This window comes from Panthera onca, chromosome B1, assembly GCF_046562875.1.
Source record: "Panthera onca isolate mPanOnc1 chromosome B1, mPanOnc1 haplotype 2, whole genome shotgun sequence".
NCBI classification, from domain to species: domain Eukaryota; kingdom Metazoa; phylum Chordata; class Mammalia; order Carnivora; family Felidae; genus Panthera; species Panthera onca.
The window spans coordinates 162,164,871-162,179,979 of record NC_138342.1 but is presented as its reverse complement, the minus strand read 5'-3'; the positions used below and the strand labels follow the sequence as shown (position 1 = coordinate 162,179,979).

Sequence of the window (15,109 nt, the reverse complement as noted above, 5' to 3'; positions counted from 1 at the left end):
GAGAGAGCATCAGTGGGGTAGCTACAGAGAGAGAGGGAGAGAGAATTCCAAGGAGGCTCCATGCTGACATAGCACAGAGCTTGATGCAGGGCTCACACTCACAAACTGTGAGATCGTGATCTGAGCTGAAATCATGACCTGAGCCAAAATCAAGAGTCAGATGCTTACCCAACTGAGCCATCCAGACACCCTATACTTCCAGTAGTTTAATTGGATAGGAACTCTTCTAGAGGACAGACCGCTTGAAACGTCGAAATTCTATAGTGACCATTAATTCAGTTGCTTTCGGAAACAAAATACCTTTCTAAATAATCTCCCTTGGGATAAAAGTGTTGTGTTGACTGCATTTTGTAATTGAGAGAAAGGAGAGATGAGTAGTGAATATGAGAGCTATCTACTTCTGTAGTTTTGTGGACAGACTTCCATTGAAAATTCTGCATTTTAGCCACCCTTCCCTACCTGCCTTTTTGGCTCTTCTTCCTCTGCTTTTCCTTCTTACTCAGGCTGCAGCTCCTCCAGAGCATTCGAAGTTGATCAACCAGGCTCTCTCTTTTACCATTGTATTTGATGATGTTGCTTCCTCGCCTCATTTTATCCATTAGTGGACTTCATTTTATTTCAAAATCCCAGGAAGTTCTTAAATCTTTTATCTTCCAATTGCCTCTTTCTGATGATCCTTTATTTGCATTAATTAGGAAAAGGGGAGCTATTTTGAGTGCCATATCTGTGAATTTGAACTGGAATTTTCCTGTGGTTATTTTAAAAATTCATCAAAGTTATGCTGTATTTTCATGTGTAATTCTCTCTTGTTTAGTTGATTTCAGAGTGGTTGGAAAGGAAAGATTTCTTTACTTTTCCCTCACTAAAGGTGGGTCCTTTGTAAAAATTTTTTTTTTAAAGTTTATTTATTTATTTTGAGAGAGACAGAGACAGCATGAGTGGGAGAGGGGCAGAGAGAGAGAATCCCAGCCAGGACTCTCCCTGTCAGCAGAGAGCCAAACATGGGGCTCGAACCCATGAAGCTGTGAGATGCATGACCTGAGCTGAAACCAAAAGTCAGATGCTTAACTGATTGAGCCATCCAGGTGCCCCTGTAAAAATTATCTTGATAGATAGCAAGAGAAGGAGGGAGAGAGGGGAGACTTTATTTCTTATTTTTTTATTAACAGGAAGAAAAATATATCTCCTTATTAATCATAATGAAGGTATAAATAAAACACTCATATATTTAATACTGTTATATAGTGGGTAAGAGTATACTGCATGGAGATAGGCATATTCCAGCAATGCAAATTTGCTTAATATTGGATATGATAGAAAGCTTTTTAATTTTTTAATTTATAAGACTTAGAACAGGGGAAATGATTCTAGTTCACGTATGTAGGCCAGGGAAGATGAACATATCTCAACACATTCATTTCAAACTTGAAAAGAAGTATGTTTGGGGCATTTGTCCAAAATTAGATAAGCTAATCAATGAATAAATGAATAAAATTAACTCCTTTTATCTTACTCATACCTGGGACTATACAAAAATATGCTTACATGTAATTCACATTTCTCTTTAGGAAATATGTATTTACTTATGTTGTTTTTATGTGTTTTTTTTTTCTTTGAAACATGGTATGACTGCTTCTGGGACACCATGTATCTTGTTCAAGGAAGGAATCTTGTATATTAGTTTATATTCAAAACATATCTCAACCACTGCCCAGGCCTAACTACTTTTGTAATGTCTCTTGCTTTTGCTGTCATTACAAAAGAGCCAGCTGCAAACTGACCCTTTTACCTGCAGGAAATTATATTAGAAGCATGAGTCTTAACTTTTCCAGCTTATTTTTCCCCTAAAGACAGTGCAGGGAAATATGACTAGTTATTATTGCCTCAATGACAATGTTTAAGGAGCACTAGAATGAAAATGATTTTGTGCACAGGTAATGCTGGTTTGTTCAAAATTTTTGTTATTCTTGCTGGCTTCATCAGAGCACTTCCAGTTACTGAACAAGCTGATATTCTTACCTTTATGATGATGGTTGGTTAATGGTGATAGGAAATAATGATTTTTAAGACTATTCATCATATAATATATATTCTATCAGATAACCTGAGAAAAGCCAGCAGAAATTTTTACAGACTTCCCTAAAGATATTCAAATTAAATTAAAATTTAGATAAAGCAATATTAACATAGAGCTTACATAAAAATCAGGTCAAATAAACAATAATTAAAATACTTTCTGTGTTTAGTGATCATTTACTATGTACCAGACACTACTTTTGTTCCTTTATGTCTAACAAATTATTTCATCCTTATAACCTACACTTTTATAAAATTTGGGTATAATTGCTGTTCCAAATTCAAAGATGGATAAACAGAGATATGGAGGGATTAAATTACTTGCTCTAGGTCACACTGCTAATTTGAAAGATAAGAGACATTATCATTAAAGTTGGAAAAAATATAAAAATGACAGGAACACTGCTATTTAGCATTGATCAATATGTCGCTCTGTGACGAAAGTAGTTCTTGCACTGAATATTGCATTTGTCAATAACTTGTGCTTGAACTTAGAAGAGTAGATTTATTCTCATCAAATCTAAAATGTGGATAAAAATATTTCCTTTGAGTGTGTATTAGTGTATATTATAAAAATATATAGAAAGTGCAAAGACAGATCCTAGCTTATTAAAAATGGTCAGTACAAGGTGGCTATTTTTATTCTTATAATAATTAATAATTCGTATCAATAAGCTCACAGCTGTACTCCTGGGAAAAACATAGTATCTCATTCTCTAAATTTTATATGTGGTAAAATAATAGCATACCGCTTGGACTCCCAAGTTCTTCTTTTAGAATGAGTAGATCTCATGAAATTCCAAATCATGTTATTTATGTATATATAAACATACATGTATAATAATATATAATATAATATAAATAATATAATATATATAATATAATATAATATGCTAATATAAATATATAGTATATGAAGGATAAATATAAAGTATATTGTGCATTAAATTTTTGTACAAAGTACAATTGCTCGATTCATGGCTTTACATTTAAAATTTTTGTTGTTGGCTGTTTTAACATTTTAGTTTTGTGACCGGGGACGGTGCACTCCTAAGGATTCATACTCAAAGAGAGTAAATTGTGACTCAGTTACAAATTGCAGTGGACATGGGGTATGTAATGTTTATTTCATTTCTACATATAGTAATTTTAGTTCACATCAATAATATTTTCCAAGATAATATGGTTCAGAATTATTTGACATAGAAATTACGTTGAAAACTTTCAGTTAAATAAGGAAATTGGATTCCATTATTTATACGTATGTACATGATTTATGTGCTATTGTTTTAGGCCTCATGAGCTTTGAACTTTGTACAGAAATGCAATATGAAGTGTAATCTATTATAATTTATATCAAGATTATGATACTTAGGAAATGAATTTATTAAGGATTATTCATACATATTTATACATACATGTAAATATGCTTATGGTTGAGTGTATGTGTACTGATATATATTTAGACACACAATATATTTATATCAAAATATTATGATCTAATATTTTTGTGAGAGCAGAGTTTCTTGTCTATTCAGATCTCTTTCATCCTTTAGTGACTTCAATTTATTTCCCTGTATGTCCTCCATACTATATTTGAAAAGTCCTTCACTGATGGACTTTTGGATGTTAAATTTTAACTTAACTATTATAAGTAGTGGGACAATGGACATCGGGTACAGTAACCTTTGCACATTCATCTGACTTCTTGTTAAATTTTTAATGAAATATTATTGGCCACATTGATGTACTATTTAAATTTTTATAAATATTATATTGTGTTTAACGCATATTATACCAATTTTTGCTCTCTCCTATCAGCTATAAAAATATGCATTTCCTCAAATTCTGGCCAGACTAGCATCTCAGTTTTTGTAAATCACTTTTAACATGCTAAATCCATTGTTAATTTGTATTTACCTAATGATATGGTTTTTAAGCATGTATGCATAGACATATTTTCCATTTGCATTTTAATTTGTTCATCCACTGTGAAATTATCTACTAGGGAATAGAAATTTTGTAGTTTGTTTTTTTGAACATAAATTTGGCTTTAATTTTGTGGCTAGTGTCTCCTGCCATATTGATGCTTCACATTTTATATAATAATCCAGGAATAAAGTGACCTGCCTGCGTGTCTTATATCAAAAATTTCTCCCAAATTACTTACATGTCCTATTATTAACAGTTTCTTTTCTATTTCTATCCTTTCTTATTTAATTTTAATTTAATTTCTTATTAATTTTTTTCTATGAACCTACTGCTTCTGACCCTTCTTTCAATTACATGTATAGGTATTTTCTAACCTTCCTATTTCTAGCAAAATACATTTAGATATCTGTGTCTCATTAAGGAAGCTTCTCCTTTTGTTTTTTTCCCCAATTTTTGGAAAAGTTTGTTTTTATAACCACTATTTTTAAACCTAGCACAATTCAAAATAAATATTAACTTCTATTTTATAATTTTTTAATTGAAATATATTGACAAACAATGTTACATTAGTTTCAGGTGTAGAATATAGTGATTCAACAACTCTGTATTATGATATGCTCACCACAAATGTAGCTATCATTTGCTATTACAGTATCATTGAATATATTCCCTCTGCTGTACCTATTAGCCCCATGATTTGTTCATTCTATAACTGGAAGCCTATATCTCCCACTCCTCTTTACACATGTTGCCCATTACCCCCACCTGTTCCCCTTTATGGCAACCACCAGTTCTCTGTATTTACAGATTTAATCCTGCTTTTTTGTTTATTCATTTATTTTTTTTAGATTCCACATAGGAATGAAATCATATGGTATTTGTCTTTCTTAGTCTGACTTATTTCAGTTAGCACAATATCTTCTAGATCCATCCAACTTGTCACAAATGGGAAGATCTCTTCTTTTTTATGGCTGTGTAACACTCCATTGTTTAGATATACTGCATATTTATCCATTCATCTACTGATAGCCATTTAGGTTGCTTCCATATCTTTGCTAGTGTAAATAATGCTGCAATAAACAAAAGAGTGCAATATACTAATTAGTGATTTTGTTTTCATTGGGTGAATACTCAGTAGTAGAATTACTGGATTGTATGATAGTTCTATTTTTAATTTTGGGGGAAACTCGATACTGTTTTTGACAGTGGCTGCACTAATTTACATTCTCACCAACAGTGCACAATGGTTCCCTTTTCTCCACATTCTCACCAACACTTGTTTTTTTTCTTTTTTCATTTATTTATTTATATATTTATTTACTTACTTATTATTTATTATTGTTTTGATACTAGCCATTCTGACTGTTGTGAGGTTATATCTCATTGTGGTTTTGATTTACATTTCACTGATGATTAGTATAATTTTTTATTCATAATTTTGTGCCTTTTTGGAATAAGGGATTTCAGTTTTATTATGAAGGTTCTTTTATTTGAAAACATATGAGACAGAAGAAAATCTTAATGACATTTAAAAGGTTAATGCATGGGAATTTGTTATATTTTATTTTAAAAATATTTGCCACATTAAAATAAATATACAAATTACAATACTTTAATACTTTACATTGACTAACAGAACAATGCATTTAATTTTTATGTTGTACATAAAATGTTCTTATTTTTTATTTGGTTTTGGTTTCAGGTTTGCAATAATTTGCTTCATTGTCACTGTGATGTTGGATATACTCCTCCATATTGTAAACCATCACCATTATCACCAGGAGGAAGTATTGATAATGGGTTTTGGAGTAAGGGAAGTTAGTATCCAGATGAGTGTGTTTCAAAGAGCTTTCTCCCCTTTCAGAAATGGTCTGCATCTTCACTGACTGTGTGGTTATAGAGCACCTGACATAGATAGTGCAATGAGGAACCTAAATTTCCATTTTATTTTACTTTATTTAATTTAAATTTAAGTATCCATAGCATATGGATAGTAGATGGTACAAAACATTTAAAAAATATTTGGTGAACATTTATGAACATATATAAGCATATTTGTTCTTTCTAAACTTCAAAATGTAAAAATCTTTGCAGTATAATTTCATTAATGTCTTTCCATCATTTGTACTTTTATACTTTATTTATATATGTCATAAATCTGATAAGAGATTATTGTTATATTGCCTTGAATAGATAATGAAATTTTAAAGATTTTTAATATAAATATTTACATTTACCCATCCATTTGCAGTTATCAAGGGCTTTTCAACTCTTCCATGTGGGTCATTTTTTTCTCTCTGAAAAAACTTCCTTTTATATTTCTTTTTGTTTGTACCTTGTGGTGGCCAATTGTCTCAGCTTTTGTCTTTAAAAGTTTTATAAAAATGTCTTAATTTCCAAAGACTATTTTCACTGGAATTAAATAATTCTACACTGAGAAGTTTTTCTTTCAGCAGTTCAAAGATGTAATCTTTGATTCTAGCTTATATCTTCTGATGAGAATACAGTGTCATTTTTTTTTTTTTTTTTTTTTTTTAGAGAGAGAGAATGTATTTGGAGGACAGGGGCAGAAGGAGAGAGAGAAAGAGAGAGAGAATCTTAAGCAGGCTCCACGCTGAGTGTGGAGGCCACTGTGGGGCTTGGTCCCATAACCCTGGAATCATGATCTGAGCTGAAATCAAGAGTCATATGCTCAACCAAATGAGCCACCTAGGAGCCCCTACAGTGCCATTCTTATTATTCTTCTGATTAATGTTTCTTTTATATTTTTTATACTTCTTTTATATGTTTTTATGTTATACATTTTTATTTTACATGTTTATATGATTTTCCAGTTTCACTACAATTTATCAAGACATGTTTCTTTTTGAATTTATCCTGTTTAGGTTGGCTGTGATTCTTGAATCCATAGGTTAATATGGCTTTGGAAATTTTGAAAAAAATCTTAAACCCTTGTCTCTTTTTAAATATTTTTTATTAAACATCTTTGGGTTTTAAAAAATGATACACAGTGACATTCGCTCTGTGGGATATAATTCAATGAGTATTGAAAAAAGCGCAGACTTTTGTTCCCAACACCGCAGTCACAATGCACAATAGATCTTTCACCTCAATAGTTCCCACTGGCTGCTCTTTTGTGTTCATGCCCCACTGCCGATTCCTGGAAACAAATTACCTGTTCTTGTCCCTATAGATTTCCCTTGTTCAGAATGTCATTTGCAGTACATATGCATTTCAGATCCATTCCTGTTGTCATAGGTCATATTCCTGTTTAAGAGTTCATTCATTTGTTTGTTTGTTTGTTTTGTTTTGTTTGTTTGTTAAGTAGGCTCCAGGCCCAATGTGGGGCATGAACTGATAACCCTGAGATCAAAAGTTGTGTGCTATACCAACTGATCCAGCCAAGCGCTCCCTAATAGCTCATTCTTTTATTGTTAAGTAGGCTTCTATATTGAAATGATGCATTCTTATTTGCTTATCCAGTCAGCCATTGAAAGGTATTTGGGTTATTTCTAGATTTGGGCAATTTTAAATAAACCTGCTATAAACATGTGCACATAGACTTTTGTGTATACGTAAATTTTCACCGTTTGGCTGGTAAACACCAAGGACTAAGATTTCTGGGTCATTTATTAAGTGTTTACTTTTTATCAAGTGTATTTTTAATTTTACAAGAAATAGCTTTGGGGTGCCTGGGTGGCTCGGTTGGTTAAGTGTCCAATTTGATTTCAGCTCAGGTCATGATCTCACAACTTGTGAGTTCAGGCCTAGCATCAGGCTACATGCTGAAAGTGTGGAGCCTGTTTGGCTGGGATTCTCTCTCTCTTTCTCTCTCTGTCCCTCCTCCACACCCACACATTCTCTCTCAAAATAAACTTTAAAAAAAAAGGAAAAAAATAGCGAAATTATTTTCTAACGTGAATGTACCAGTTTTCCTTCCTTGCATTTATCAATGAGAGTTCCAGTTTCTCTGCATGGATGTTGAACATTTCACAAGCACTCAATGTTGTCATTTTTGTTTGGTTTGCTTTGATTTTGTTTTGCCAGTTGTAGATGTCCAATGATATCCCTCTGTGATTTTTATTTAACTTTTTATGTTGAAATAATTATAGATTCACAAAGAGCTGCAAAAAAGTGCAGATGGAAGTCCTATGTACCCTTTACTCAGACTCTGTCAGTTTTAACATATTTTAATACTATAGTACAGTAGCAAAACAAGGAAATGGACATTATTAAAATCACAGACCTTATTCAGATTTCACTAGTATACATCTATATAGTGTGTGTGTGTGTGTGTGTGTGTGTGTGTGTATGAATGCATATGTGGGTGTTGGTATTCAGTTTCATGCGGTTTTACCATATGTTCAAGTTTGTGTAACCACCACCACAATCAAAATACAGAAGTGTATCATCACTATATGGCTCCTAATGTTACCCCTTTATATAGCTACACTGATCCCCTTTTCTGCCATTGCTAACTCCTGATAATAGCTAAACTGCCATCTCTCTTATGTTATTTCACGAATGTTATACATATGGAATCATACAGTTTATATCTCTTGGAGATTGGCTTCTTTCTCTTCCGTAATTTCCATGAACTGCATCCAAATTGTTGCAAGTATGAATACTTCATGCCTTTTTATTGATGACTAGTGTTCTTTTGTACAGATGTATCAAACTACTGATGGATATTTGCCAATTTTTAGCTACTATGAATAGATCTCCAATGCACACGTGTGGAAAATTCTGAATGAAAGTAAGATTTGAATTCCCTGGGAAACATCCTCAAAAGTGAAATTGCTGGGTCAATAATAATCCATTTATAGATTTAAAAGCAACTGCCAAACTATTTTTCAGAGTGACTGTAACATTTGACATTCTTACCAACAGTATATGAATGACCCATTGTTTTGGCATCCTCACTAATATTTGGTGATATCACTGGTTTTTTGTTTTGTTTTTTTTTGCTTTTTGGTTTTTGGTTTTTGGGTTTTTTTAGTCATTCTATTAGGTATGTATTAATTGTAGTTTTAATTTGAACTTCCCTAATGGGTAATGATGTTGAATGTCTTTAATGTGTTTATTTGGCGTCTGTATGTTCTCTTCAGTGAAAATCTGTTCATGTCTTTGCCCATTTTCTAATTAGACTGTGTTTTTTTAAATGTTGAATTTTTAGAGGTTTTTTTGGTTTTTTTTTTTTTTGGTTTTCTGGTTTCATAGATAGATAGATAATTTGAATACATTTTTTCCATGTCTGTAATTTGTTTACCCTCAGACCCCAAATATTAATTCTTTTTCTGATAAAGTCTACTTCTTTTCCTTAATGGATCATGCTTTTGGTGCCCAGTGTATGAACTCTTTATCAACCTTAAGTCCCGAAGATTTTCTGCCATGACATTTCTAAAAGATGCAGTTTTGTGTTTTACATTTAAGTCCATTATCCATTTTGAGTTACATTTTGTAAAGGGTGGGAGGTTAACTTTTTGATTAACACATCTCCAATTGCTGCACCATAATTCTTTGAAAAAGCATTCACTTGTCTTTTAAATTGTTTTTGTTCCTTCATCAATAATTAATTGGAAATTTTTGTGTTAGTGTATTTCTCACTTCTCTATTTTGTTCATTTATCTATGTGTCATTTTCTTCATTGTTATACTGTTCTGATTATTGTAACTGTGTGGCAATCTTTGACATTGGGAAGAATGTTTTTTCCCACTTTATTCTTCTTTTCCAAAATTGTTTTGACTATTCTAGGGTCTCCTTTCTATGTGCATTTCAAGATAAGCTTATCTATGTTTAAAAACTTTTTGCTGTGATCTTAATTCAAATTATGTTAAACCTATGGAACAATTTAGGAAGGTTTCATATCTTTACTATATATTATTGACCCTTCCAATCTACAGTATGTCACTTCATTTATTTAGATTTTGTAGGATTTTCTTCATCAGAATTTTGTACTTTTTACCAGATACTGTACATGTTTTACAATTTCATATTTTGTTTTTTCCTTTTTAGAGCAATTATAAATAGTGTACGATAATTGAACTTTTTTTACATTTATAAACATCAATTAAAATTATTAACTTTAATGTTTATTTATCCTACACCATCTAACTCCTTCCAATCAACCTTGTATACATATTTGTCCACTTGTGAACCATATCGTATAAGTGTTCATGTCCGAATGTTGTAAAAAAAATGGATATTCTAGATCTTCTTTACAACACAGAATGTTCCAGATATTTGTAATGAAATATTGCATGTCAGAGTATGAGTAACTGGATGAAAATATTATATTTCTTTTTTGCTATTAGAAATATTCTGTTTCTCATTGATTCTTGAGCTGGAGAAAAATGATATCATTATCTGAAGACTATATGAGCTATACCATGAAATTTCATTTGTGTGATCAATTTAAATATCATCATTACAGCCCAGAGGTCTTCTCTGTTTTGTTTTTTTTTTTATTTTTTGCATTTTTCTGATTAAAAATTGTAAAACATCTTCCTCCATCAATATTCTTTTCTTTATCATTATGGGCAGTAAAGAACATTTCTGAATTCTCAGTCATGTTCAGTAGAAGCTAAAATAAAAAGATACATTTGGCTCCAGGGCTCTTTTGTACCTTTTTGAAAGTTGATAAATTAATTTGGGCAACAGTATAAGAAAACTGAAATTTTTCAATGAAATAAAATAGGAAGCCAAGAAATAGACCATTTATAGACCATACATATGGTCTAATGACTTTCAACAAAGTGGCCATGACCTTTTAATGAGAAAAAGAATAAATTTTCAAGAAATGGTATTGGGATAATAGGATATCCACATGCAAAAGAATGAGATTGGACCTTTACATTGTATATAAAACTTAACTCCAAATGGATCAAAGATTTAAATGTGAGAGCTAAAACTATAAAATTCTTACAAGAAAGCATGGAAGAAGTCTTTTTTTAAAATAGTTTATTTTAAGAGAGAGAGAGAGAGAGAGCGAGCATGCAAGCAGGGGTGGGTCAGAGAAGGAGGAGAGAGAATCCCAAGTAGGCTCCACACTGTCAGTATGGAGTCTAATGCGAGGCTTGATGCAGGGCTTGAACTCACAAACTGTAAGATCATGACCTAAGCCAAAACCAAGAGTCGGAAACTCAACCAACTGTGCCACCCAGGTGCCCGTGGGAGGTCTTTAAAACACTGGATTTGGCAATGATTTCTTGGATATGACACCAAAGCACAGAAAACAGAAGAAAAAATAGACAAATTGGAATTCATCATAATGAAAAACTGTTACTTATAAAAAGATACCATCAACAAAAATGTAACCCATGAAATGTATCTGATGAAGTATTAATATCCAAAATATTTAAAGAATCTTAAAACTCAGCAACAAAGAAACTAATTAAAAAATGGGCAAAGGACTTGAATAGACATTTCTCCAAAGAAGATACACAAATGACTGATAAGCAAATGAAAAGATGTTCAACATCACTAATTGCTAGGGAATTGCAAGTCAGAACCACAAGATTCCAATTCATACTTATTAGGATGGCTGTTATAAAAAAAATTCAGAAATATCAAGTGTTGGTGATGATGTGGAGAAATTGGCATCCCTGTTCATTGCTCGTGGGAATGTAACATGATTCAGGCTCTGTGGAAAATAGTATGGTGATTCCTCATAAAATTAAACCTAGAATTACCACATCCTGCAATTCCATATCTAAGTATATACTCAAAAGTATTGAAAGCATGTATTTGAACAGGTATTTGTATACCCATGCTTATAACAGCATTATTTACAATAGCTAAATGGTAGAAATATTTAAATGTCTATCAACAGATAAATGGAGAAACAAAATGTGTCATATACATACAAATGGACTATTATTCAGCTTTAAAAAGGAATGAAATTTGGACACCTGCTACAACGTGGATGGAATACGAAGACCTTATCCTAATTAAAACAAGCCAGTCACACTAGAACAAATATTGGATGATTCTGCTTTTATGAGGCACCTAGAATAGTCAAATTCATAGAAAAAAAAAAAGAGAGAAGTGTACTTGTCAGGGATTGGGGGAGTGAAAATGATAAATTAATATTTAAGGGTTCAATTTGTAGGGATGAAAAAGTTCTGGTGTTTGATGGTGGCAATGATGCACTTAAAAATGTTTAAAATTGTAAAATTTATTGTGTATTTTTCCATGATAAAAATTAAATTAGGAAAAATTCCCTTTATATTACCAAAAATAATACAATATTTAGAAATAATGTTATGAAGTATAAGATATGCACTGAAAGCTAAACATGCATTATTGATGGAAAGATCTGCATAAAATGTAAAGACATGCCAGGTTCATGTATTAGAAGTCTCAGTATTGTTGATACAGAAATACCCCTTAAATTGATCTACAAATTCAACACAATTCTTAACAAACCCAAGCACTATTTTTTTAAATTATTTTTGCAGAAGTTGATAAGCTGATCCTAAAAGTCATTCAGAAATTTAAGGGACATGGAATGGTAAAAGAAGTCTTGAAGAAAACTTGAAGCTGAAAACATACTTTCTAATTCCAAAAGATAATCCAAAGCTAAAGTAATCAAGATGGTGTAGTAATAACCTAAAGATAAGGATAGACATTAGTTCAATGGAATAGAATAGAGAGTCCAGAAATAAAACTTCATACTTATAGTCATTCATCTTTGACAAGAATGCCAAGCCAATTCATTGGGGAAAAAATGTCTTTTCAGCAAATGGGAGAAGTAGATAACCACATGTAAAATAAAGAAGTTACATTGCTACATCACAATATTCATAAAAATTAATGGAAAATAGATCATAGATCTAAATGTAAGATTTAAACGTATAAAACACAACACACATAACTAAGGTCACTTTGTGACCTTGGCGTAGGCTGTGTTTTTAGAGGGCATCAAAGCACAAGTGAAGAAAGAACAATAGATTGATTGAACTTCATCAAAATTAAGAACTTTTGTAGAGCAAATGATACAAACAAGAAAGTGAAAAAGAATCTACCAAATGAGAGAAAATATGTGTAAATCTTATATCTCATATGGGATTTGTATCCAGAATATGTAAACAATACAAGTTCATAATAAAAAAGACTACTCAATAAAAAATAGGAAGAGATTTAAATATACACATTTCCATAAAAAAATTCAAATGGCCAATAAGACTATGAAAAAGATGCTCAACATTTTAGGAAAATGTAAGTCAAAACCAATGAGATACTGTTTAACATTCTTTAGGATGATTATAATAAAAAATACAGGCAGGGCACCTGGGTGGCTCAGTCATTTAAACATCTGAATCTATTTCAGCTCAGGTCAGGATCTCACAGTTTGTGAGATTGAGCCCCACATCGGGTTCTGTTGGGATTCTTTCTCTCTGCCCCTCCCCTGCTCACTCTCTATCTCTCTGTCTCTCTGTCTCTCTCTCTCTTTCAAAATAAAATAAACATTTTTTTTAAAATATAGGCAACATGAGGACGTGGATAAATTGGGATCTCCTTGGTACTCTTTTTTCAGCACTGTTCTGACTCTGGTTTCTCCTTTCTACCCTCAACCCAGTGAGAGCTGCCATCTAATTAGCTTTAGGTTGTTTCAGACTGTGTATATGTTTATATATCCTTCCCCTTCTCTCCAGTGCTGCACCCTACAGATTCTAGCCATTACGAGTGTTGTGAATTCTTTCCTCTGCCTCCTTAACTCAGTGGTAATTCTGTACTTTCTAGGACTTCAATTCTCTGTGCTGAGATCAGTAAATTGTCCATGGGTAAACTGGATTCTTATAAAATATATCATGCTTTCTTTCCTTCAGATATTATAGATTTGCATTTTTTGTTGATTTCCAGAAACCATTTCCTTCATGTATTTTGTCCTGTTTCATATTTCTATTTCTATTTCTAATTGCTGTTTCTATTTATTGTACTATAAAAAGGCTAGTTAAGCACTATTTAATGAAAAGTGTTCATCATGGCCAAACTGGAAGCCCTTTCTTCCTTAGAGTAATGGATATTGCCCAATTAATCTAATAATGATTAGGTCCAATTTCTTTAATCAGCCTTTGGAGTAACTAAGGACATGAGAAGGAAGCCCCACTTCCAATATGATAATTTTTAGTTAAGGTGAACTGATGGAGAGTTGACATTTTCTGATGGATGAGGGAGGAAAGGAGAGCTTTAAAAGGAGAGCCTAAACCCACTATATAGAGCTTAATTTTAATATTTTGTATATATTTGTCAATTTATTTCCTATAATCCATGTAACATACTGAATTACTTTCATTTAGGTAGATCACTTCTTATCAACATATAACTGGATTCTGTCCATGTTTTGAAGTTACTGAATTTTTGTCTTTTTTTGAAAGACACTAAATTCATTTGCATTTAGTGCCATCATAGTCGTTTTAAGGGTAATTCTGATTGCTTAATTTAGCATTATGTACTTTAGTTATCTGGTTTATTTATTTTGTTTAACTGGACTAAGACTTCATAGAGTTTTCTAATTTTCTGTAATGACTTTATAACACCTAGAGGAATATTTATTTTTCTAATTAATGTAGCTAAAAATAGAACAATATCACTATATATAGATAATATGGAAATTTAACCTAGTTTACAGTCATTAATTGTTTTTAAAAGTAGCCATCAGTTATGTCAGTAATTTTTTATTAAGTTAGTTTAAAAAAAAACACTTTCTTTTTGCTCTATTTTATTTAATGAAAGAACTTATTAAATAAGAATATCAATTTAATGAATTCTAAGTAGTTCGTAGAAGAGAATGCAATTGAATAGGTATATTTAATAAAACACAAAACTAAAGATTAAATATAGACATAAAGATTAAAAGTAAGTATTGTTGGGGCGCTTGGGTGGCTCAGTCGGTTAAGCATCCAACTTCGGCTTAAATCATGATCTCACGGTTCACGAGTTCGAGCTCCTCGTTGGGCCCTGTGCTGACAGCTCAGAGCCTGGAGCCTGCTTTGGATTCTGTCTCCTTCTCTCTCTGCCCCTCCCCACATGTGCTCTCTCTGTCTCTCAAAAATAAATAAATGAAAAAAGAATTTAAAAATAAATATTGTTATTGATA

At 31.9% G+C, this 15,109-nt stretch overlaps 1 protein-coding gene across 1 annotated transcript in view; it reads left to right on the top strand.

Annotated features, from left to right (window-relative positions):
• LOC132692929 (A disintegrin and metallopeptidase domain 3-like) overlaps positions 1-15,109 on the top strand; it is a 114,795-nt gene that overhangs the window by 93,776 nt on the left and 5,910 nt on the right. The window contains exons 18-19 of the mRNA XM_060655776.3: positions 3,102-3,188; positions 5,711-5,825. Of these exons, the coding sequence (XP_060511759.3) occupies positions 3,102-3,188; positions 5,711-5,825 (202 nt within the window). The remainder of the gene's footprint in view (positions 1-3,101; positions 3,189-5,710; positions 5,826-15,109) is intronic.